This window comes from Nannobrachium achirus (assembly GCF_963921795.1).
Source record: "Nannobrachium achirus genome assembly, chromosome: 21".
NCBI classification, from domain to species: Eukaryota; Metazoa; Chordata; class Actinopteri; order Myctophiformes; family Myctophidae; genus Nannobrachium; species Nannobrachium achirus.
Window position 1 is genome coordinate 40,130,409 of NC_137828.1, and position 23,831 is coordinate 40,154,239.

At 43.2% G+C, this 23,831-nt stretch overlaps 1 protein-coding gene across 1 annotated transcript in view; it reads right to left on the reverse strand.

Annotated features, from left to right (window-relative positions):
* malrd1 (MAM and LDL receptor class A domain containing 1) overlaps positions 1-23,831 on the reverse strand; it is a gene marked incomplete at its 5' end in the record, with an annotated part of 149,594 nt that overhangs the window by 36,941 nt on the left and 88,822 nt on the right. The window contains 5 exons of the mRNA XM_080751770.1: positions 644-922; positions 5,944-6,145; positions 8,314-8,471; positions 12,138-12,299; positions 13,246-13,377. Coding sequence (XP_080607896.1) covers positions 644-922; positions 5,944-6,145; positions 8,314-8,471; positions 12,138-12,299; positions 13,246-13,377 — 933 coding nt within the window. The remainder of the gene's footprint in view (positions 1-643; positions 923-5,943; positions 6,146-8,313; positions 8,472-12,137; positions 12,300-13,245; positions 13,378-23,831) is intronic.

Consider the following 23,831-nt stretch of genomic DNA (forward strand, 5'->3'; position numbering starts at 1 on the left):
TTACTGAAATGCTGTACAGCATGGTCAATATTAGTACCCCCCCCCCCCCACCCCCCCGCCCTCCACACACACACACACACACACGCACACGCACACACACAATTAGAGAAGTAAAATAAGAAGTAGTGCTCACATGGTCGAAAAACCCATGCTTTGACCTTTCATCAACCCATACTTAAAAGTATGAATTTATTTTGGGAGGGGGGTAAAGCCCGCTCTCCACAGTAGCTGCACAAGTCCACTGAATCCATGCCCCATGTCATGCACAGCGGTGCCAGCTCTTAATTCGTCTTGGTTACAGGAGATGAACAGGAGCAATAAATGAAAATTTGATTCCACAAGAAGGTAGATTGCTTCCTCATAGCAAAACATGTGCCCCGAGCAAACCTGATGAAGCTAGGCTGAAACAGGCTTTTTTTCTTTCTACTTGCACCGGTAAATTGTGAAACAAAAGAGTAAGCGTTCTTGTGGGCAGCGAATGCTTTGTTTACAGCAGCTGCTATAGACTGAACACACACACACAGACACACACACACACACACACACACACACACACACACACACACACACACACACACACACACACACACACACACACACACACACACACACACACACACACACACAAGCATTAAGAACTTACGGCAGGCATATTCATCCTCCCCCTCGGGGCAGTCTGGGACGCCGTCGCAGCGCAGCACGGAGGGGAGACAGCGGTAGTCTGAACACTGGTACTGGTGGAGGTGGCAGCGGTCCTGGGGCGGCACGGTGCCCGGCGCCGCCGTGGGACAGCGCTCCTCGTCGGAGTGGTCGGCGCAGTCGGGCTCCCCGTCACACCTCCAGCTCTGAGGGATGCACTGGAAGGAGTAGACGCACTGGAAGTGGTCCGCGCTGCACGTCAGAGGCTGGGGGGTCACGGGGCCTGCGGGACCAACATTTGCATTTCTTAAAGATATTTTTGGGGGCTTTACTGCCTTTATTTGGATAGCACAGTGGAGATGTGACAGGAGACAGGGAGAGAGAGAGAGACGGGGAATGACACGCAGCAAAGGTCGTGCGTGGGGCTCGGGAGTCGAACTCCCTGGCTGCATTAGAGCCAATGTGTGTCATCGGCGCCCCGCAAAGGATAGTTGTTCAATAGATAAGGAGAAGAGAACAAGTGCGCTTCCTCTGATTGCTGCCACTGATTTGGGCAGTGGGTGCTTAGCTCTAGGTACAACTGAACTGAAGGATCCACAAAAGTGGAAAAAAGCAGCACACCAAAATAAAAAATGCAAGACAGGCTCAGATGCAGTGTTCCATTTTACTCTGAACGCTAACGCGTTTAGGCGCTAGGCCTTCTTCAGAGCAAGATAGTTGTTCAATACTACACATACTAAGCAGGTGGAAAACTCTTATCTCCATATTTATTTATTTTGTAAATTAACGCCCTACTTGATCATACATAACTAACTATATATAACTGATTTTCCCCCTTGGGATAATAAAGGTATCTATCTACACATCCATCCATCCATCTTCAACCGCTTATCTGGAATCGGGTCGCGGGGGTAACAGTTCCAACTGAGACTTCCAGAGTTCCTTATCCTGAGCAACTTCCTCCACTCCCTCTGGGAGTACAGTATACTGAGGCGTTCCCAGGCCAGATTGGAAATATAATCCTTCCATCTGGTCTTTGGTCTGCCACGGGGTCTCCACCCAGTGGGACGTGCATCGAGGACCTTCCTAGGAAGGCGCTCGGGGGGCATCCATACTAGATGCCCAAACCACCTAAGCTGACTCTTTTCCAAGTGTAGGAGCAGCGGTTCTACTCTCTCGGGTGACTGAACTTCTAACCCTATCTCTAAGGGAGATAGCATCCACAGTAGCAGATCTGCAAGCTTGAAAAGCGGTGTGAAACAACACATTTGAGCTTGTTACCCTGAAAAGTAACAATTTTGGACATATGCTACAGTACGAGGTTTCCATCCGACAGGCGACAGCGACCATATGCAAGCACTATGGATGATAGACCTTTTTCCAGAGCGCTCCCGCGTAGCTGCAGTGTCGGTGCACAGCCGCACACACACATAGATCCTGCTTGACACCGCAGTTATGGTTGCCGCTCTGAGAAATCGGTCTACCAAGCACGCTCGCATCTACATGCAAACATGTCCCAACACGCAAAAAAAGACTGTTCAAGTGCGCACGTTTAATCCCACATAAATTCATTTATTGCAGTCCAGCGGCACTGTGAGAATTCTTGAAAATTAACTCATTACCTTGTCTGTGTGTGTGTGTGTGTGTGTGTGTGTGTGTGTGTGTGTGTGCGTGCGTGCGTGCGTGCGTGCGTGCGTGCGTGTGTGTGTGTGCACATCCCACATGCGTTAATCAAAAAACAGATCCTGTGATGGCAGGGATCTCTTATCTCTTCAGGGTGGAGGGAGGTGAATGCTAGGTGTCTGCCAGAGAAGCAAGTCAGAGGATGGAGGGTGCATATCGTCGTTGTCAGGTGGAAACCTCGTATCTCCAAGTTTCAAATTTGTATGTTCTTTTGCAAAGTAAAGCCCTGCTTCATCGTAAAAGGCCGTCACACAAAAGTAGTGAAAACAGCAGATCTACAAGCACACAACGCCTCGCACCGCGAGGCGTTGTGTGCTTGTAGATCGGCTGTTTTCACTAGTTTAAATCATTTTTAAAATGAAAAATCAAACCTCGGTTCGAAGAGTAGCGGTGAATTTTTATTCTATGTGTTCTAGAGCTATGAAATCTGTGTTCTAGATCTATCCACAAGTTTCCGCGGGAGTTTACTGGAGACTATCAGGACCACACTTCCGGGTTTAACAGCAGACATACAAGCTCACGTCGCGTCGCAGATGCAACCCGTTGTGAGCTTGTAAATCGGCGGCAGAACCTCGGTGCAGACGTTTGCGCAATGCACTATGGGGCGTAGGAAACTCGTGGATACATTCTGTGTTCTAGATCTATACTTTCTATGTGCTTTAGTTCTATATTTTTAAAGCGGTGAAAGCCGCTTCCAAGGAATGGCTTTGTGTGTCCCGTTCATGTCCATATATGGTCATTTCAGTCCAGAATGAACAGGTTTTTTCTGTCCCGTACTTCCAGAATATGTGTGTAATGTCCGTCCCGGTCTGATGATTGGATGATTAAAAATGAGGATTGAGGATTGGTCAAGCTTCACATGACAATTCGGCCCTCCAGATAAAATCATTCATCATTCAGAATTGGAAGAACGTATAAATCACAGAGTTCATAGCTCTAGAACACATAGAATAAAAGTTCACCGCTTCACTTCGAACCGAGGTTTGATTTTTAGATTCTATGTGTTCTGAATGAATGAGAGAGTCAAATTGTCATGTGAAGCTTGACCAATCCTCAATTCTTCATTCTGGACAGGACATGCACGGGACACGGGACAGACAAAGCTATACCTTGGAAGTGGTTTTCACCGCTTCAAAAACGGTTTTCACCGCTTCAAAAAACGAAAGATTATGGAAGTACAAGGGTTTCACCCGACAATGACGATATACTGTATGTGCGTGTGTGCGTGCGTGTATGTGCGTGTGCGAGCGAGTGTGGAAACAACACAATATAAAAGTAATTGCTTTTGTGCCCCACTGCGATGTGCGGTGTTCCCCTGGGGCACTGACCCACACATCACACACTGGAGTCATGTGGGGCAGGCAGAGCAAGCAGCAGCAGGCTCCATTATCTCACCACACCCAGCCACCCCCCGAGCCTCAGCCTCAGCCCACAGTACAGAGACAGTCTAGATGGACAGTCTAGATGGACAGGGTGGATTTTTTTTTCGCCACCTGTTTTTTCTTAATCCTTGAAGGGTATATTTTAAGATTCTGCCAGGTACCAAGCTGAAATATGTTCTCATGGTGTTAATTTTCATGATTCTGAAGCCATTGCAAGCATTTGTTTTGCACGAAAAACATTCCTAAAGCTAAAAATGGACCCCACAAAACTGTGAAAAGTGATGACTCATCACTTTTCATCACAAAACCATAGTTTTGTCTGGCCATTTTTAGCCTAATGAATGTTTTTCATGCTACACAAATGCTTGCAATGGATTCAGAATCATGAAAAACCCCTAGTTAGACCCCTCACATGCTACTTAACTCATACAGTGCCGCCGGCCACAAGGGGCGCTAGAGTGCCAGAAATTTCTCTATAGACCTTCGCTCTAGCTTCCGTTGACACTGTCCCAAGTGCCTTGGGATTTCACTCCAGCCAATGCTATGGGTGACGAGAGGAGGAAGCTAGCTGACACGTAGCCAAAATGCTAACCCATTTAGAAGCCCGATCTAAAGCTATTTCAGTCGCAAAAAACTTTTTCTTTGGGTCTGGGAACACAATCCGGAGAAAATCCTGTCTAAAGATGTGATTTATTATTGGAGTGGGCGGCGCGATGCGGCCGTTAGCGCGACTACGGCCCGTGTATGGCCGAGTGTTGGCCTGGACCATGGATGGACGTTTAGACCGGGGCTTCGTTGAGGCCTCCGATTAAATAATTCATTTTATTAAATATCCCGGACTAGTTCGGGATAGGCACCCTGGAATACGTCGCGCCGCCGACAGTATATATTGAGTTTTTTTGGGGGGGCTCTAAACTTTATTTTAAACCATTTTCAATGGAATAAATCGTCGGACCATCTAGCGTCTCTCGTTGGCTAGCGCTGGACGAGCAAGGACCACCCACGTTGCTCCAAGCAGCTCGGGGTAAGTAAAATAGCAAATAAAATATTGTATTGGAAGCCAGGGATAGGCACTTATAGGGTTAAAGAAGATTTTTTGGGGGGGTCTTTTTTTCCTGGATAGTAAGTGAACGGGTAGGTGCAAGAAATCATTAAAAATGAACCCCATGAGAACATATTTCAGCTTGGTACCTGGCAGAATCTTAAAATATACCTTTCAAGGATTAAGAAAAAACAGGTGGCGAAAAAAATCCACCCTATGCGCGCGGACCCCCCTGTCCATCTAGACTAACACTGTAGTGAGAAATCCTCAGTGATCATTTAACCCTGAGAGTGTAAAATACAAGCCTTGAGCGTGCATTTTTTACCAGTGGTGGACAAAGTATTATACTTGAGTAAATACTCAAGTATTCCAAAGTACCAAATACAAATACAATTTCAGACATTTTCAAAAACAGTGAAAATAGCAGACCTACAGGCTCACAACACATTGTATTGGCTTGTAGATCTGCTATTTTCACTAGTTTTCACAGTACTCAAGTGAATGTACGTAGTTACTGTCCACCACTGATTCTTTACACTATCATGGTTAGAATAACACTCACGGTTTTACAGTAAGTGAAGGAAGGGGTAAATTATGCACTGACAAAGTCTACATAGAAGGCAATTGGAAAACCAGGGTTAACACGTCAGAAAAGGATCATAGCATACCTCCTACCATACACTGTGTGGTGTATGACAGGGGTCTTCAACGTTTTCAGGCCAAGGACCCCTTAGCTGAGAGAGACATGAAGCAGGGACCCCCAACTACATATTGTATAAATGTGTAATACAGATTTTCATTGATTTCATAGATAGATTCATAAACTTGATTGACAGCACTGTCATCAGTCGGTTAGATATGTGTTAATGTGTTGTTGTTTTTTACTTCTTCCGAATTTTGAACACTTAAATCATCGTTACTTACTTAACTCGACCTTTCACTTTGTACTTTCTTTTACCTCTAAACCGAACCTATTTGCCGAAAATAGCCGATCTACAAGCTCTCAACGCCTCAGCTTGTAGATCTGCTGTTTTTGGCTAAAGTTCTCCTCAGAATTGGGATGCGAGGGTTCAAGTTGTACATTTTAAAAGAATTATCCTATCACACAAAGATTTGGCGCCCCCCCTGTTGTAACTCTGAGGACCCCCTAGGGGTCCCGGACTCCCTGTTGAAGACCCTTGGCGTATGACATCATACCTCCTACCATACACTCTGTGGTGTATGAGATGTCATCCAGGGCGATGTCGGTCCACATGTCCCCCCCGACCTCTGCCTGGAAGGTGACTCTGAAGGGTGCCGGGTTGGACAGGATCACCTTGGCGTAGGTCCACTGGTTGTCACGGTTGCCGCTGGCCGCCCACATCAGCAGGCTGGTACCGCTGGGTCCCAGCGTATAGACCTGGAGGACGTGGAAGAGACGCAGTGACTCATCATAGGGTTGAGAATCCAGAACTGAAAGAACCAGATCCAACAGTTTGCAGAACCGGAAATGGTTGCTAATTGCTATACAAACCTTTAAAGAGGTGGTGCCATAGTGTTGTACTTTTTCTGATTTGTATGTGTCTATGGAGTTAACATTACTCTAATAGGGTTATAATGTACACATTTGCCTTCCCTGTGTATTTTTGGTTTCTTCCTGAAAGCTGAAAGCTACTGAGTCAAAAGGCCCGATCTAAATACACAGATTTAATGACAAAAAAATCATCCCCTCCACCTTTACCATACACCCAACGTTGTGGGTGTGGCTTATAACTTCAGCTGGGTCACCACCCACCTGAATACCAGGCATACTTAATGAACTGGTGGGTGTGGCCCCATAAAAACATAATTTTAACACTTTCTGTACACTTTTTTGGAAAAATCTTCCTCCTAGAATGATCATAATACCTGATCATCATGTTTTAGGGGGGAAGAAATCATGGCACCCCATCTTTAAATTTCAACGACCACCATAACTCTTGAGAGTGTACAAATGGAACCAAATGGACACGTCCATTTGTACACTCTTGGAGTTACAGACCTGTAACTCCTCAAGGACCCTGGACTAGAGGTCTTCAAGGGTCCAAAAAAACGAACCGAAATCGAAATGTACCGTCAAATTTCGACCGATTCCGACCTGTTCCGAAATAATAATCAAATTACAAAACCAAACCCGAGTGGCCCCGTAATGGTCTCGTCCCGTTCTGTCCCGTTCCGACTTTCTTTCTTTTTTTACCGACCGAAACACGACCGTAACCCGTGACATGTTATCCCGAAATCCTTTTATTTCCGAGGTTCCGAGAGACCCGACCATTTAATCATTATTAAAACCCCCTTTCATGTACCGAGATGATGAGATCCCTCACTCAGGGCAGCTGTGCGGCGTGCGCTGTTAACTGATGACAGGCAACATCGAAATAAATGTCAGGGATAAAGGAATACTTTTAGGCTATTTTCTATCAACAGAGGTAAGTAATTTTTATGTTTGTCATGGTTTAACTTGTAGGCGAGTGCTTTCTCATCAGCCTGGAGTAGCTGCTATGCATCACGCACACGCATGCATTACGCACGCACCAAGCTCTTTTTTCCCCGCTGTAAATCTGATCTTAGACCAGCATTATCATCTCACAGTTACACAACCATTCTTCATGTCGCTGCCTCGCGGCTAATAACGGACCTGAATCTGATCCTAGGTCAGCCTAAACACAGCACAGCACACGTTAAATAGAACTCCAGTTCGTTCCGTATCCTGATCATAGCACAGCAGCGCACGCCAGCGCACACACACACATTGATTGATTGCTTGCTTTACAGTTTGCATAAAAAGCAGAAAGTACACACACGTCACACACACACACAGTACGGGTCCTATCGGGTCCTCTCGGGTTATGCACATGATGATTACAGTCCCGTGTTCCGAAGTGTTCCGAGGGAAATGTGACCGTTTCCAACCCGGCGCCGAGTGACTATGATAAAACACTGACCGAACCCGATACAGGTCTATCGGGTCCTCGGGTAATTTCGGGGTCGGGGCCCCCGTGAAGACCTCTACCCTGGACCCCACTTTGAGAACCACTGACACGGACAGATGAAAAATACGTTTATTAGTTTTACTAAGTTAAAAAAGTGCAAATAAAATAAAATGATCAATCTGCTTGTAACCAGTGGCAGGGCAAATAAAATATAGTTGCTGTCAGGCAGAAACCTCAAATCTACATTAAACCTATCATGTTTTTATTTCTCCGTAAATTAATGCCCTTAAATAATAGTAAAAAAATCACACCCAATGTGAAGTGAGCGGTGGTCGTGCTTGCATAACGTCTTCAGACTAGGATTTGAGTCTAGGATGTACAGGCTATGCTACACACACACGTTTTGCTATGGCAAAACGCTGAGGAAAAAGGCTAAAGACACATGATGTCATCACTGATGCTACACACACACGTTTTGCTATGGCAAAACGCTGAGGAAAAAGGCTACAGACACACGCACAGCCACTCTATGGAGCGGTTTACCACCGCTCAAAAAAAGGAACCGTCTTGGACATACAAGGTCTCCAGCCGACAGCAACGATATTTGATGTGTTACCTTCAGTGTGCCCATGCGCTCAGAGCCATGCATGTAGAACCAGAACCTCAGGTGACACAGGCCGATGCTGGCCGGGAAGGGGCTCCTGGTGGTCACCCTGGCAACGTCACCCTCCCTCTGAACGGCCGAGTTCACATACAGGAAGTTTCCTCCACCGCCTTTGGACATAATGTGACATACACACATCCAGTAGTGGAGAGTTACTAAGTACATTTACTCAAGTACAGTAATTAAGTATTAACTATTTTTAGGTGCTTTTTCTCTTCACTGGAGTATATCCATTTTTCTATACTGCACACTTAGATGCCACTGTATCTCAGAGGCAAATATTGTACTGCTGTTTTTACTCCACTACAGTTATTTGAAAACAGTAGTTACTAGTTACTTAGCAAATTTAGACTATTATTACAAAGTATGTATGTATACAGTAAGCATTTCAGCCCTAATTGATACTTTATCTATTAAAAAGAATTACGATCTACAAGCTCACAACTTGTGAGCTTATATATCGGGTATATAAAATATACATTTTGATGCCAATACTTGTGTACTATTACTCAAGTATGATTTTGAATACAGGCCTTTTACTAAAATCAGAGTTCTTCATGACACACAGGTGTGACATGTACAGTATACCATTATTGTAACAATTTTTCTTCACTGAAGGTCCGAACATCCCGACTGGACACATGGTGCTGTAGTTTGTTCAATTAATTTCTATAATTCTTCCCAATATCCTTTTTCTCCCCCCACGAGCCCCGGAGCATCAATAGAGTTTTGTTTGGATAAAGTACAACCCAGAAAACACACTCCAAGTGCAATTGTTTTTTTGTTTTTTTTTTGAGCGGTGGTCACACCGTCTCCTATACGTGGCCGTGTGTGTATGCGTCCGTACGTCCGGCCGTCCGTCCGTGTATGTAGCCTCAAGCCTGCAGTACCTTTTCTGACCACACATGTTAAGGGAGGGGCGCTGTTGTTCACACACACACACACACACACACACACACACACACACACACACACACACACACACACACACACACACACACACACACACACACACACACACACACACACACACACGGGAGAAGGGTGGGTCAGCATGTGTGGTCAAGTATTATTATTATTATTAACAAACTGAATGTTTTAGGGTCAAATAAATTAGAGTGTGTGAAGAAACTACAGCATTGTAAAGCACACTAACCCCGCTGCACCCACCCAGTAGTGCTGTTGCACAGCCTCCACGACCACCGCTCAGTTCACACGGGTGTGATTTTTTTTTTTCAGTGTGCATCGCAATGACACAAGTTGTGTTGTAAGAACGTGCTGCTCCAGAGGGTTATGGTGGGTAGTGTGGTCTCAGCACAATCTTCAATCTGGAATTCAGCCCTGGAATCTGCCAGTTTACCGTACGTCTGTTTGTTCTAACAAGATGAAGACAGCCTTCTGGGTTTGTTGGACGTGGAAAAAGCCTGTAGCCTATACAAGCCAAGCACGGTGGAAAGGATTCTTCGGGTCGGCTAGGCCGGGAGATGAGATGGCACCCAAGCATCAGTAGAACAAAGTGGATCTGGTTTTCCACATGAGCAAAACAACCCATTTAGTGCCACCCACACAGTGCACCACAGCATGCCCTGCTGTCACCCACAACAGTGGACTCGGCTCCAAGAGTCTCTTGACCCACTTAAGCCCCATATAGTTGAGCAGCACAGTGCCTCAGGGCTCTACACTAGTGTATTTTCTGTTTTCCCTTATTGTGGGGAAAGCTTTTGCAGAAAATAGCCAAGAAATCGTCAAGCTCAGAATGTGTTGCAACGCGATATGGATGCTGGGGTTTAAGTGGTTAGTCGAGTACAGTATGCATGTGTGTCTTACATTCACTCAATGCAAGTATGATCTTAAGGAAGATTGTTTATTTTTAGGAACCACTCCGCCCCACCTTTCATCATCTGAAGTTACAACTGAAATGAAGTGTTTGCACTGTCCACCCCTCACCCCGGTTCCATACACCTCTTACATTTGTTCAGCATTCAGCACTGTGTGTGTGTGTGTGTGTGTGTGTGTGTGTGTGTGTGTGTGTGTGTGTGTGTGTGTGTGTGTGTGTGTGTGTATGTGCACGGCTGCACACGTGTGTGTGTGTAAGCTGGCAATGCCTGGCTAGGCACATCGATTGGTTGTGTGTAGCAGGGTAATAAGTTCATTCTATGACATTCTACGAAACTACGGTGCCCGCATCCATCACTCAGATCAATAGGCGGTTAAAGCCGACCTATCACATTAAGGCAACAGCCTGGGTGACCTGCGGTGACAGCCAATAGAGAGAAGGGGATTAAGGGGTGCGTCGCACCCTGATGGAGTTCATTTGTCGTGTGCCCATCACTCTGACAAAATGCTGGTCTTTGCCTCAAGTTCAAGGTCAGTCTGAAATGATGCAGTGTGTTAAATAATGTTGTGGTGACCTGTGTATGCCATCCCAGCATGCATTGCTGTGGCAGCAGGTTGTAGTTCAGGTGTCAGAAGCAACTGCACACAGAAAGCCTTCGGTAGTTCCACCAACCAGGAGGTGCAGCTGTAACTGCACCTGCAGGGGCAGGGATGGCCTAAGGCTGTTTATTTAGATTTTGACAGTTTTGATGAAGTTTTAGTCAAGGTCTTTTGAATAACATTCCATTTAGTTTTAGTCATATTTTAGCCATTGTCTAATTTTAGTTGACTAAATTATGTTAAACTCTTCTAGATCGACTAAATCTACAGTTGATTTAGTTGAGTAAAATGTATTTTGGCAGGCCGTAATGGCATTGAAAGGCCTAAGCTATACTCAGCTGCGTGCCAAAGATAGCAGATCTACAAGCTCACAACGTGATAGCATATTGTAATGCTGTTTTCCGTAATGCTGTTTTTGTTTTATGCTTTCTTTTAATAGTTTCATGCTATAATTTGTAGGTATTATGCATGTACAGCACCTTGTAACCTTGTTGCTTTATATGTAAAACAGGTGAAAATTGGCAAACACGTTTTGAGAGCACCAATACAACGCTCACCCAAGGTGCTCTCTGGTCGTGGAGAGATTGTGCTGCTCCAAGCCACAGCATTAAACATTTCAGAGTGCTACTCTGGGAGTAATCAGAGCACACACACCAGCAGCTCGGAGTAAAAACTGGATTATCCAAGTGTCATTGAACATTGGCAACAACAATGGTGGGAGGAAACCGTTGCAAAAGGCGATGGTTGCAGCTTGTTTGGTGCAGTATTCAACACACAAGTGTAATGAAATGGGTAATAATCATACTGGACATGGGATGAAATAACATTAATTTTGGATTATGACAATGGCAGTGATAACAAGCATCTACAAGTATCCACACACACACACACACACACACACACACACACACACACACACACACACACACACACACACACACACACACACACACACACACACACACACACACACACACACACACACACACGCACACGCACACACGCAAACACACAGTGTGTGTGTGTGTGTGTGTGTGTGTGTGGCTGTGATGTGCAGCTGTGCCTGTTTGTGTGTATATTATGATGCATCAAGGATAGTATTTTGTATCCTTCCTATCATACATCAAATGCATAGAAATAGTAATCTAGGGTCATAGGTAAACCAAGAACGTGTAATCTGTATGTTGTTGAAACTATTCACACTATTGGATACCAGGTCTACACATGAACCTGGCATCTGTCTACACATTTTAGCTTTTGCATAAGCCTGCCAGGTCTTATCCTGTACAGCCTGTCTTGACATTGTTCAGTGAACCGCCGGTCTACAGAGGCATACTGACCAGGGCTGTGGTCAACATGGGGTCCAGCTCCTGGTGTCTGGGTCATCTGACCTAGCGTCCAGTCACAGTCATCGTCAGTGTCCTGAGACAGCTGGCAGGTGTCCTCCCACTGGTCCTCTGGCATGTTGAAGCTGCATGCACCTGGCAGGCTGACGATGTGATCTGGAGTGGAAAGGACACAATGAGAAAGGCAACCAGCATGACTCCTGCTGGACAGCTGTTTCCACTGACCATTACAGAACGCGGCTATTCTGCTCTTAGGTCATACTTGGCGTGGGGAGTCACCATGTGAATACAGTATGGTCAACAGACAGTTATTTGAAATGAGTCACTTTAAGATTGTCATTACAAAACATAATGTTAGTTAGCGTCCACCACAGCCACAACACCAGAGGGAGCGCACACAATGATCTGGTAACACGAACCCATAAGACAAATATGGGTAAATTCTCCTTCTACAACACTGCCACCCAGGTGTGGAATTCCTTGACTACCTCCCTTAAAACATGTAGCTCGCTGGCATCCTTCAAAAATGCCCTGAAAACTCACCTTTCAGGAGGCCAGAGACTGATAGTTATCACTTCTCCCATAGACAGGCAAAAAGTGAGCACCCCCCCTTACCTTAGCCCCACCCCCTAGTTTCCCCCATCCTGTATAGTGTTTTTATGACTGCGATATTATTGAATGTTTTCTTTGCTTGCTATTTGTTATGTCCATGAACTAAATACCAAGGACTTCCAACGTAAAAAAGACCGTAAAAGGTCTTATTTGGGATGTTCCTTTTAGGCAGGGTGTTTAACTGTACTTGTACTGTACTACATTTCAATTGTATTGACTACACTTGTACTGTTCTCCATTTTTGTCCTATACAATAATCAATCAATCATTCAATCAATCACTGTTAACCAATTAAGCCCAATTGTATACTTTGTCTATTATATTAGAAAATAGTTGATCTACAAGCTCAAAGTTCATAGAAGAAGTAGTAATCTATGGAAAGAACATAAAAACATAAAATATGGAGAGAACAGGTTTTTGCCCGACAGTAACGATACACTGTAGTACTTGAATAATAGTTTAAACGTATGCATCCCCCATCTGTACTCACTGCAATCTATCTCGTCTGATTCGTCAGGGCAGTCAGGCTTGTTGTCACACACCAGGTAGGACTCAATGCAGTCATCACTGCTATGACACACAAAGTCTGAGGCAGCAGGACAACTGGCTGGCACCACAGCACCTGTAAAACACACGCACATGTTAACAATTTATTCATGTACACCTAAGGTAGACCATACGAGGACACAGATATTAAAGGTACAGTTAAGGTTACATTCACAAAATCATGGCATAATGTCTTCGTGATACAATAAGCATGTCATGCAGTATTCTATGGGTATAAGCAGTGTCTCTGACATATGTGGTGGCTACCAATTATGGCAGAAACACACATGCGCACACGCATACGCACCCACAGACACACGCACACGCACTTCAATTTCTTTATTTGAGTCCATTTACAAAAACCATTACTTCAGACCAAGGGCCCAAATACAGTATGCCTCTGATGCCTTATGCATTAAAAAATAATAATACAATAATGTGTCTCATCGCAACAAATAGAGCGACTGCCAATAATGGAGGAGATTTAGCAATATTCTGTACGCTGTACATTTGGACAATCCCATAATGGTCAGGTCCCTGACCGCCAAATATAAAAGCAATGAGATGACACTTAATAGCCGATTGATATATTACTTGTTTAGTAAGGAGGCTTCCTCTAAACTTGAGTCAAAAGCACAGCCAACTTCCAAAAGGAAATGTATTTTGGTTAAAAAGTCCTCATCAGTCACAATGAGGCCTAGAATTTCATCGTTTTGGGGGCACGGCCAATTGGCCTTGGATGTTGTAAATGTTTTGAGGGCACAAAGGCCAAATGCTAAGGCAGGAAGGCCATCATTTAAACAAGTTTTATTCCATTGAAAGAATTAATTGAATTTAAGGGTGAAGGATGATCATGATTGACTATCTGCAGTGAAACAAATCTCAGCCCTGCACAAATCAAACTTACTGTATTGGTCAGGGGCATCAACCCCTGGGCTTGTGATGGACATTTTCTCAAAATATATTTTTGCCACGGACATACAGTACAAGGAGTGGTCAATAATATTACCATGAATAAAATAAAGCGGGAGAGTGGTTAGTCCTCATCCCTTTGATTTTTTTTTTTTAAGATAGTAAGTAGGAAAGCTGAGAGGGAAGGCGTATATGGAGCAATTTATAACCCATTTTCAAAGATTGCTGTAAAGGTCAAGTATTATTGTTATTATTTCTCAACTTTTGTCTACTTTCTTACCTTCTTCAGTTTCTTCTTTTTCCTAGGTGATGGATGTGAACTTTTCAAAGCACTAAAGACAATTGTCCTATTGACATCATCCACCGGTCATTATTCATGCTTAAAAAGCCCGGGGATCATTATTAGAGTGTTAATGATCAGGGTACTAAAGTACCAGTAACACTCCCTAATCGGGAGATAAGCGACCGTAGGTCACTTATCTCCACAAATAGGGCAAAAATGTGTTTTGCCAAAATCTTCCTGGTCCATGTTGATGACATGAGTGTAGACATACTGTGTAGTGATTTTCGTGATTTTAGGGCAAAATCTGTAGGAGCAGTGTCCAAAAATGTGTTTTTAAAAATCGGCCTGGAGGTGGCGCTATATGGGAGAGATTCATGTTGATGGGATGAGTGTAGACATACTGTGTACCGATTTGCGTGATTTTAGGGCAAAAATTGTAGGAGCAGTGTCCAAAAATGTGTTTTGCAAGAATCGGCCTCATGGTGGCGCTAGAAGAGGGCCATGTGAGAAATGAGGGGTGAGGTCTCCGCGCCGGCAAGGCGGACGAATAGGTACCGGCCCCGGCTGTCCCGGTCGCTCCTAGCCGGAGTTACGGCATTTTATGTGAGCTGCAGTGTAGGGGGTCCTCCACTGGGGGCGCCACCACTTTTGCATCCGTTCTGGAGCACCAGGAGTGGGTGGTCCCCGGGAATTCCCCGTGAGCAGCCCCGTGGGGGTGGTCATTTGGTCAGTTTAGCACATTTGGTCATTTTTTACATCTGGGGGTCCCCCAGGGACCTGGGGGTCCCTGGAGCTCCGGGGGTCCTTGGAGGTTGTAGTTTGGCAGGTAAGGAACGTGTGTGCAAAATTTGGCATGGATCGGGGCAACGGTTGCGGAGATATGAGCAGGGCAAGAGTGTGACGTGTGAGGTGTGACAGACAGACTGACTGACGGACTGACACTTTGTGCAGGGTTTGATAGTAAATGCGACCTACGGTCGCAATAATCTGATTTTTAGTGGGAATTGAATCTTAAAAAATCAATTTTCTTTCAATTAGCTCCATCAAAAAATGAAAATTGATTTTTTAAGATTCAATTCCTACTAAAAATCAGATTATTGCGACCGTAGGTCACAGTTACTTACACTCCTATACTCCTATACTATCCAAACCTCCACCGGCTGTAACTCCGTCAGTCTGTCACACGTCACACGTCACACTTTTGCCCTGCTCATATCTCCGCAACCGTTGCCCCGATCCATGCCAGATTTTGCACACACACTCCTTGCCTGCCAAACTACAACCTCCAAGGACCCCCGGAGCTCCAGGGACCCCCAAGTCCCTGGGGGACCCCCAGGTGTAAAAAATGACCAAATGTGCAAAAATGACCAAATGACCACCCCAACGGGGCTGCTCACGGGGAATTCCCGGGGACCACCGACTCCTGGTGCTCCAAAACGGATGCAAAAGTGGTGGCGCCCCCAGTGGAGGACCCCCTCCACTGCAGCTCACATAAAATGCCTTAACTCGGGCTAGGAGCCACCGGGAGAGCCGGGGCCGGTACCTATTCGTATGAGGCCGATTCTTGCAAAACACATTTTTGGACACTGCTCCTACAATTCTTGCCCTAAAATCACGCAGATCGGTACACAGTATGTCTACACTCATGTCATCAACTTGGATCTGTCCCATATAGCGCCACCTTCAGGCCGATTTTTTAAAACACATTTTTGGACACTGCTCCTACAATCTTTGCCCTAAAATCACGCAAATCGCTACACAGTATGTCTACACTCATCTCATCAACATGGATCTGTCCCATTTAGCGCCACCTTCAGGCCGATTTTTTAAAACACATTTTTGGACACTGCTCCTACAATTTTTGCTCTAAAATCACGCAGATCGGTACACAGTATGTCTACACTCATGTCATCAACTTGGATCTGTCCCATATAGCGCCACCTTCAGGCCGATTTTTTAAAACACATTTTTGGACACTGCTCCTACAATCTTTGCCCTAAAATCACGCAAATCGCTACACAGTATGTCTACACTAATCTCATCAACATGGATCTGTCCCATATAGCGCCACCTTCAGGCAGAATTTATTAAACACATTTTTGGACACTGCTCCTACAGATTTTGCCCTAAAATCATACAAATCGGTACACAGTATGTCTACACTCATGTCATCAACATGGACCTGTCCCATATAGCGCCACCATCAGGCCGATTTTTTCAAACACATTTTTGGACACTGCTCCTACAGATTTTGCCCTAAAATCACACAAATCGGTACACAGTATGTCCACACTCATCTCATCAACATGGACCTGTCCCATTTAGCGCCACCTTCAGGCCGATTTTTTTAAAACACATTTTTGGACACCTACAGATTTGGCCCTAAAATCACGCAAATCGCACAGTATCTCTACAGTCATGTAATCAAAACGCATCTGTCCCATCTACTGTAACGCCACCATCAGGACGATTTTGTCGCTTATCTCCCGATTAGGGAGTCTTACTGGTACTTTAGTACCCTGATCGTTAATGTCAAAGGGCACTTAAGAAACGCAGATCTTAAACTGTTAAGTTAAAATCACATCATCCATAAGACATTTACATTTTTTGGTATGGTTCTCTGCAGTGGCGTTTCTGGGTGTACTGGCACCAGTGGCCATTGTTTCTCAAAGTCCAGGGGTCCTTGAGTGGGTACTAAGAGGATATTAAGCAACATTTCTTAAAGGGCCTACACCATGCTTTTAAAACTATATTTTTTGTATAAATATATGCTCAAAATTGAGTCTTAGACAGGTTTTAACCCTCAACAAACACTCTGACCATTCTTTTTGTTTGTTCTAGCTCTACTATAATGAGGCTCTCCAGCTGCAATACCAAAACGGCCTCTGTTTGCTCAGGGGCGCATCTAGTGGGGTTTTTCCAGAAAAAAAAATAAGTTTTTTGAAAAAAAAGAAGTTTAAAAAAAAAAAAAAAAAGGTTTTGAAAAAAAAAGTTTTTTGAAAAAAAAAGTGTTTTGAAAAAAAGTTTTTGAAAAAAAAGTTTTTTGAAAAAAGTTTTTTGAAAAAAAAAGTTTTTTGAAAAAAAAAGTTTTTGAAAAAAAAAGTTTTTTGAAAAAATGTGAAAAAAAAAATTCGAAAAAAAAAACTTTTTGAAAAAAAAAAAGTTTTGAAAAAAAAAAAGTTTTGAAAAAAAAAAAGTTTTGAAAAAAAAAAACTGAAAAAAAAAATTTTTTTTTGATTTTTTTTTTTTTTTTTTACTCTGAAAAAAAAACGGGAAACGCGTGTGACGTCACATGCGTCAACTCTCAGAACAGCACTGTTCTGAGAACCTGTGGAAAGCTTTTCATCTCTGTCTTCCCAAAACCAGAGAAAGACACAATGTACAGAAATAGGACTTTGTGAGGATAGAAGGTGCCAGTGGGACCCCAAAAAAAGGTTTTAAAATAGAAAAAGTGAAAATTCATGGTGTAGGTCCTTTAAAACCTAAAAATCTGTTTAACAACGTTAAACCTATTTACATCAGCATACAACAATGGATGCTGATGTAAAGCAGGCGCCTATTGTGAATATGAACAGTGTGGAATCTGTGTATAATCCAATATCATGACGAGTGACTTGCAAAATATTCTGATTAGATTTGAGTAAAGAGGTGTCCAATGATAATCCAGTTGAATAAAATATGTTCTTATTTTAAATGTATTGAAGTAAAAGTTCATTCATTCATTCATTCGTTCATTCATAACCTTTATTTAAACTCTAAGTATAATTGAGGGTCAGGCCCTCATTTGCAACATAGCCAAGATACAATACAATAATCAACAGCAATATAGAGCAATATTAAAAAATAGACAGAATACAAGAAAAATACAATATTCAATAAACTAAAACAGATATTAATTAAAGCAGTTACAATCTAAAACAAAAGTGTTAGAAACCATTATCTTGTACTGACCTAAAGAAGGCAATGATTTGATTTTTAAGGACTTCTGGAGCTCATAGAGAATGCTCCCTTGCCTAGCTCTGTTTGAGCAAATGGAACTTTGAGCGTCAGGAAGTCACTTGAGCGGGTCTGATAGGGACTAGGGTTCACATTCAACATAGAACAAATAGTTGTGATGAGTCGGCTATAAACTAAAGTAAAGTAGCCTAGACGTATTGAAGTACTTGAACGTTGTTAGACCACTGGTTTTCCTGCAATAGTTATTCCCCCCAGGAATCCGAGATTCCGCGATCACAGAATTTATCGCGGAAATCGCGACCACACGCGGATTTCTCGCCCATTCGCAGACTTTTCTGACGTCCGCGGAATAACAGTCGCGAGTGGCGGCAGAGCGGCGGGAGTAGTTATTACTACTATTATAAAACAATGGTCTGGCCAGTGGCCACCTCATACAGAGCCTGGGGGAATAGCTTAGCTTCCCTCCTGCTACTTGCACTGACGCTGGATGGTCCCACTGTCTCCACATTCCTGACAGAAACTCTGTCCTGTCCTGTCCTGACCTGAACTATAGTTCCTCTCTATGCCTGGCAATAATAATGCTAATGCAGAAGAGAATAAATAAATATTAAACCCATACTAGGTAGGTAGGCTATCCTCTAAAATGTGGTTACTATGGGCATGGTTTGGATGACAATATAGTCTTTGCAACAGAAAGTAATTATTAAAAACAATAACAATTAAAAAAAATAGATTTAATGTCTTTTATTCTCAAAAATGATTATTCGAATATTGTATTATTCTAACCACTAATTAAAATTAATTGTAGCTATTTCATGAAGGGTTTTACTTGATTATTAGAACTATATAATTTTTAGCTTGTTAACTGGTAATTTTAGGTTGTTTTTTAATGTCCGCGGAATCAAGAATTGTTCTCCGCAGAATTCCGCAGAATCAGGATTGTTCTCCACGGAATCAAGACTTTTTCTCCGCGGATTCCTGGGGACACTATTATAGTGTCCTACCTATTCTGAAGAAAACCTGGAGACTGGCAAGTCAGCCACTGTATACTGGCTGTAGTATTTTTATTTTGTAAATAGAAGATTTGCAGGGGACAAGTCTTGCCAGGGACACGTTTGTCCGTGTACGGGCTCATTGATGACCCCTGGCATTGGTTTAAAGATGGGGATGTAAAAATTCAGAGGGCTCTATTTTCATCCATGCCTTAACCCTTATCCCTAAACCTTTTTGACATTTTTAACTATTTTCAAAACCATTTTTGAATATTTCAAATAGCTGATCTACAAGCTCACAACGTGACGATGTGCATCGGCTATTTGAAGTATTTTAAAGTGTTTTTAAAAATTGTAAAAAAAAGGCAAAGAAGATATGGATAAAGATATAGCTGAGAATCTCAACAAAAGACACCGTCAAAGAAATTAAGAGTCACTATGGTGTCTTCATATTGACAAGAAAGAGACAGAGGAGAGAGTGGTACAGTCAGCTGGGGCAGTAAGGCCACTGTGGCCTCAGGGCATGCCATTTTTTGGAGGGTCACAAGGCCAAACTGTGGGGCAACAACGGCCATGGCCTTCATGGCCTCCCTGAAATTCCTGCCCTGGTCACAATGACATCCGGTGTATTTGCAGTTATATTTCAGCCCGTTCTCAACCCCCCTGCTTCACCCCCCTGACGCGCTTCGTACTTGCTATCAGCGTCATCCCTGAAAGCACTTGAAGCAGTAGGCATACCCATGGCGTCCCCTACTTGAAGCAGTAGGGTACTTGACAGGGCATCAGGTATCTGACACCTTGCCATGGCGGCGACACATGCGCGGTACAGGAGGCAGCATCAGTGATGTCAGTTATCTCCAAATTTGGGCACTGTTTAGTATCAGTGATGTCAGCATGCGTGTATATCAGACAGACATCGGACAGACAGACATTCGGTCGTTTATTAGTAGGATATATGGGACAAAGTCTCTATAACCTGATGCTGTCTGTGGTGTGTAGAGTACCAGTACCAGTAAGAATCATGCTTATTGGGATACCAAATGGACAGATTAAGCTAGGTGGGCAGCACTTGGAGGCGTGCTTTTACTGCTAAGATGAGAACATCTTCATCACACACACGCACACACAGGGCCAGGTCAGAGAGGGAACCATGAGCACTGAGTATTATGACCAAAAATTGCTCCGAATATGGCCATGAGAGGCACAATTTACAATAAATGAGAAACGCATTTAACTTAATGAGACTGCTACAGTATATCTGGCCGCAAGCCTTTTCTATTGGAACTAACCATTATTTACTCTGGGCTGTCTATCATAAGAGTACTGTGCACAACAACACACCCCTTCAGTTGGCACCAGGGGATTTGAGCAGCACACAGAAGAAGTAAACAAAAAGCGGGCGAAGGCATTCCAGTGTAATCACTGTACTCTCCTCCTGTCTGGCCTTGTTTTGAACACGGAACAGGGCTGATGGGGATCAAAGAATGCACTGGTTTATGCCAGTTTGGTGCGTGTGCGCTTCAGAGTGAAGATATTAACTATACTGACACAAGGACAGAGTGGAATCCAGGAATGCAAAAGATCAGAATAAACTACAAATCTATTTTGTATGAATATACAACCTATAATTGAACACATCTGTGTTAGCTTCATTCCTTTCTGCACAGTTTGTGTTCAGGCGTATCTGCACGAATGTCTGCTTGCTTTCCTTTATAATGTGTGTACTTGTCTGTATTCCTCTCTCTCTGTAATATCAGGATTTTCTGTGATGTCATAATATTACTGTCATTGTGCTGTCACTGTTTTAGCCTACAATGTACAGACACTGTGAATGTGAGTTCTGCAGTGCTGTAGGCTCTACAGGTGTACTGTATACTGTTGCTTCTTACGATGTTATTCCTGTATCTGCTGTATCGTATAGTACCCTTTCTTACTCTATATCTGCAACTTTAATTGCTGTGCTGCCTCTGGCGACTGAACTTCTCCAGCTAATATTTTTTCTGGAGCCTGGACAGATGGTGTCCATTCCTTTGGGGGCAGACCTCAATTCAGAAACACCCCCAATTAGAAACATCCCCATTCAGAAATACCCCCACTGAGGTTAGGGTTAGGGTTAAGGTTAGGTTTAGGTGACACCTCCATTTAGAATAATGGAAGTCAATCTTCTGAATGGAGATGTGTAACCCATTCCTTTGACAGGCCCTGCTCAATTGGGAACATCTGCCAATAACATTAATTATGTATCTAATAATAGCATCTGTCATCTGCCATTGTTGATCTGATAAACAGACAGGCGATATTAGGCTTCTGGGCTTCAGGTGGGGCTAGTCTGCAATACTTGCAGCAACCACAATCAATTGTACATTATTACTGTGATGCTTTAATGATGAGGGATGATGCCAGTGCTAGAGCAAGTAATCTAATAACACAATGTATTTTCCATCAATAATACATACTCTTTGTTCCACTGTTAGCCAACTGAATGTGCACTCACACTGACGTCGCATAGAATCAAGAAGTGTACCTACAGTAAATGGAGCAAGAATGCAATGCAAAAAAAATGGAGCTGCATAAGTAAATGCTGACACAACTGTTTAATCTAATTTGATCCACATTATTCAAGCAAGGGCCAAGATGCCACATAATGCCTGCGATTATCATCGCTAAAGATTTGCATAGGTTGTGTTTTCTACGGGCATTGTTATTTTCCCCTATCTAATTCATATAGTATCTGTCTGGGAAATGTGAGACACGGCCCCATTCATTTTTTAAACCACTTATCTCCCCTGCACCTTCTGAAGTTTTTAATCTCCCATTCACAAAATACAGCATCCATTATTGAGATCAATAGACCACAAAGATAATTATCTAAAGACGAGACTACCACAAGGGCTGAGGCAGCAGAATATAAATACATCAATAAATAAATAATAAAAGTAAATGTAACACCCGGACCCGCGGCTCTCCCATGTGGAAGTCTAATACTGCACAACCAGGACTCTCCTCTCCACAACTTGCCCTCTGCTTTCCAGAAGCACAATTACATTGGCCTTGTTATCTTTGACGTGTTTTGTTGCTGCATTGCCAGTGAAAGTTGGGTACAAATGCTCATTTTAAAATGTCTTTGGATCTGTGGTTTGTCTGTTGGGGACTTGTTTTGCAGTGCTGGCTGTTAGACACAGCTTCCTCGCATCACTAGACCAAATAAGACTCTATAATCAGGGGGAGATATTAGACTTTTAGGTCATCAGACTGAGGCTGTGTCACTCTGCTACATCAGAAAACTAGCTAAAGATAGATAATCTTTTATTTGTATGTTTTCAACAAAATTGGTTTGGTCTTACTACGGCACCTTTTGGGAGGATTAGTGGATATTAAGGGGTTCATATTTTAGATTGTAATGAGAGAAAAGAAAAGATGAGTGTTAAAATGTTTTCGTTTACTGCTTTCTATTGTTTTAGCGATTTTAGTATTTTGTTTTCATTGGGTGGGGGGCCTGGGGCATGCTGTGGCTAAATATGTCTTTTTAGACACAATAAGCAGGCAATTTCTTTGTTACAATTTACACCAGCCCCCATAAGTCACATCTGCACATGAAAGATTGCGGCGCATCTTGGGAATGGGCTTATTGTGTCTAAAAATACATAGTTGGCCACATAGTTGGCATGCAAATCAAAATCGTTAAAATCACTAAAACGATAGAAAGTAAATGAAAACATTTTAACACTCATCTTTTCTTTTCTCTAATGACCATCTAAAATATGAACCCTTGTTGTAAAAAAACAATGTTGTCCTTTAAGTCATTGGACCTTGTGTGAGAGTAAAGGTCCGTACACACTGAGGGCGAATTGGCGAATAGCGAATTAGCGTATAATTCGCCTTTTTTTAAAAACCTTATAAAGTCAATGGAAGCATCCACACCAAAAGCGAATTTCGAAAAAGCGAAAAGGCGTCTGTTTTTTATTCGCCCTTGTGTCGAATTTAGCGAACGTTCAAAGGCGAATTCCTCTCTCTCTCTGTATCAAAGTAAGCTCACTCTACCCTATTTCAAGAGAGAGAGAGAGAGAATGGTGGAGGGACCTTCACGTTACATTGAGGCCGAGGGGAACAGTGTCTTTCTCCTTTTCCGTGTCTCGTCTGCGTGGCTGCTTGGAAAAAGTAGCCTACTCGAATGTCTTACTGGTAAAAGCATGGTTTATGTGTTTGTTATTGTAGGCTACTTTATATCTGCAAAAAGACTAATGTTTTAAAAATAAATCGCTGGGTATTAAATAGCCTACAATAGGATCCGAAATGAGTGGATTAGAAGGAAAGTACTGGAAATTCGACTCAAGTACAAATACCTACAAGTACAGGCTACTCAAGTAAACGTAGGCTACTTTTAGT